General features: G+C 40.3%; 1 protein-coding gene across 1 annotated transcript in view; it reads right to left on the reverse strand.

Annotated features, from left to right (window-relative positions):
• LOC103369859 (protein NLRC3-like) overlaps window positions 1–232 on the reverse strand; it is a 33,299-nt gene extending 33,067 nt beyond the window's left edge. The window contains exon 1 of the mRNA XM_008298697.1: window positions 144–232. Within this exon, the coding sequence (XP_008296919.1) occupies window positions 144–232 (89 nt within the window). The remainder of the gene's footprint in view (window positions 1–143) is intronic.
• Between the last annotated feature and the right edge of the window lie 2,866 nt (window positions 233–3,098).

Consider the following 3,098-nt stretch of genomic DNA (forward strand, 5'->3'; position numbering starts at 1 on the left):
GCTCTTGAAGGACACACAGCTGGGCTCACATTCAGGAGAGTCGCTTCTCTGCTGCTGTTTGAGGCTTCAACAAAACACACAGCCTGTCAGTGGAGGGTGGATGGTTTGAACTGCGACACTGAGAGGAGTCATGGACATCTCACCTCTGAGCTTCGTTCTGGCTTCCATTTTCCCGTGACAGAGTGGTTTCAGAGCGAGGGACTCCCTCCTCTGTCTTCTCACACCGATTCATTGCACACCTTCACACATACGCAAAAAAAAAAATGCTGAGTCATACATTATTTCTCCTCATTCCTCTCAGATGAAAATCAAAAACCTTTTTTTTTTTTACAATAAATTTTAAATATGCAAATGGGACTATGTTTATGTAGCACAGTATAAAAACTGCTGACAGTCTCTGCTGCAGTTTACGGCCAGTGTTAGGCCTCCATTATACGCTCTTGTGTACTGACACAATAGACAGATAACGGTTGTCATTATGGTGCTTTGTTAGGTGGCAGTAATCTGCATGAAGGACTTATTTGCATGCAAACCCAGTAAACTGTATCTATGAATCTGACTCATACAGAACACTGCCAAGCATGCGCACTAGTGCCCATGTAGCATATAGGACTAACGTTTGGGGATTCACATGGGAGACCACAGTCAAAGATCCAATTGTTTGAACTTGACCAATGGTAGTTAAATCCCCAGTCACCCCATTAGCCATAGCATCCTTGGGCAAGACATTGAACCCCAAGTTGGTCCCAATTTCAGGTGAGCGCTCTCACCATGTTGGAAACCATGTGTAATGTGCTCTACAGTTCTTAACGAAGGTGTTATATGTGCTAGATATGTCATCAAGCCAACACATCTTCGTGGATGTCTGATATTTGTGTCTTGTGCAACGAGTATGCTACAAGGTCAATAGTGTACAGTAGTTGTTCCAGTTGTTTACAGACACTGTAAAGTCCATGTATGTCATGGCAGTCTTGAGTTCCCAATGATTTCAACAGCTCTTAATTTTTTGTGAATGGATTATTAAAACACACAAATCTTTGTTATAAAAAGAAATCTTTCCATTTGCTGCTTTCATACATTTATTAAGACCTTCAGACAAAATCTGCTACGTCAAAAACATACATAAAGAAATGCATCTCTCAGTTATCTGCATAGAATTTGCATGAAGTTTCTTCATCACAGTCCACATGGTCTTAATGGGGTTAAAGTCAGAGCTTTAAGGAGGCCAGTCTAAAACCCTGTTTCAAGCCTGGTTTGTCATTACCACTTTTCATATGTGTTTTGGGTCATTGTCTTGTTGGAACACTCAACTCCATCCAAGATCAAATCTTCTGGTTGATGGTTTTAGGATTTCCTGAAGACTGTGGAGGTAGTCCTTCTTATTCCATTGACTTTGTGTAAAGCAACAGTTCCACTGGCACTAGAACAGTCCCAGAGCATGATGCTGCCACCACCATGCTTGATGGTAGGTTTGGTGTTCTTGGGGTTTAAAGGCCTGACTTTCTCTCCAAGCTCAATTTTTGTCTCATCTCACCACAGAACTTTCCTCCAGAAGGCCGTTTCTTTGTCCATGTGATCAACAGAAAGCTTTAGTCAAAAGGCAAAGACACGTGTTTCAACAATTCCATCACAGAAAATTCAGAGTTATAGGAGTCACTGGAAACTCAAGACTGCCATGATATTGCATTTCTAAGTGTATGTCAACATTTGTCCACGACGGCACATGTTCAGCAGCGTGAGCAAACGCGTAGATACGACTTATTCAGCCGACTCCTGTAGACCACAAATCACTATGATAGCAACAAGTACGTGTCTGTGGTGTCTGCAAGGGACCATAACGAAGGCGTAATATACCTGCTGTAATCTGAACCTTTGCTACCTTCTGTCTTTTAAAGAACTCAAGTACAAAAAATGCACTGCTCAAGTGTTTTCTTACCCCGTTGAAAAAGTACCACTCATAGCTTCAAGAAATGTCAGGGCGATTAACTGATCACTGCAAAAACCATCAAGAACAAAACTAAGACATGTCGCCAACATTTAAGCTGCATTAACAAACTGAAAATGTTATTTTATAGTACTAAGGGGATTTCTTTAAAAGTTAAACATGATCCAGCTGCAATCACAAACTTAGTCAATGCAGAGAAGCACAGCTGACGGCTGTCAGTCCACTGATGGAGGTCTCAACATCTCCACAGAGACGACAGAAGTTTGTTTCTTCACACAATACAAATAAATAATTACAGATATTTTGGGTGAAAAACCAGAACAACAGCAAAACACAAACACAAACAACAGTGTTGGGCTGGGCTGCAATGAACAGTTCTATTTATCTCTGTAACAGATGAACAACAATCCTTCAACAAACACGTGCACAAGCTTCTCTATTGTCATTCAGGACCTCCTGTTAATATTTAATACTCAGTAAAAAGGTATTTTATAGGTCTTGCATCAAATTAGGTAATACAAAAATAGATTGGAAGAATATTCTCATGGATTCTGTGTTCGTATTCCATCGAGGTATTGAAGACTTTGCATGACTGCTTTAAAGCTCCAGACTGAGTTTGAAGCTGATTTCTGAGCTAAGCCTGACTCTACCTTCTAAACTAAAAGCTCTCCAGGAGATGTATATTTATTGTCTGACAAGCTGGAGCTCACGTTCAATTTTCACTGAAATAAGCTCAAACAGCAAGAACTGCTTGAGCAGTTTGGCCTACAGCCTGAACGAAGGAATGAAAGTACTGAAATACTTTCAATAAATCTGGTTGGTTAGTTGATAACTTTTTGATTGATTCACACTGATCACTGACTGCAGCACCGGTGAAAACGCTTTTTGTTGTTCAGATGTCTTCTTCCAGTAACTCACCCTAACCTCGGATACAGGTATACTGAAACATGCACCTTAACACAAAATAATAATGTGACATGAAAAAATCGTTATTAAAAGCTCACATTTACCTTTGGTCAGGATGTAGAAAACAATCTGCGACACATCAGGAAGAGAAAGTCACAGAAATAGAAAGGTAAGAGAGGGATGAATCATTAGCAGGAAAACACTGACCCTTGATCTGATCATGCATTTACAACCTACTGGATGATCC

Source organism: Stegastes partitus, unplaced genomic scaffold (assembly GCF_000690725.1).
Source record: "Stegastes partitus isolate 25-593 unplaced genomic scaffold, Stegastes_partitus-1.0.2 Scaffold1339, whole genome shotgun sequence".
Classification (NCBI taxonomy): Eukaryota; Metazoa; Chordata; class Actinopteri; family Pomacentridae; genus Stegastes; species Stegastes partitus.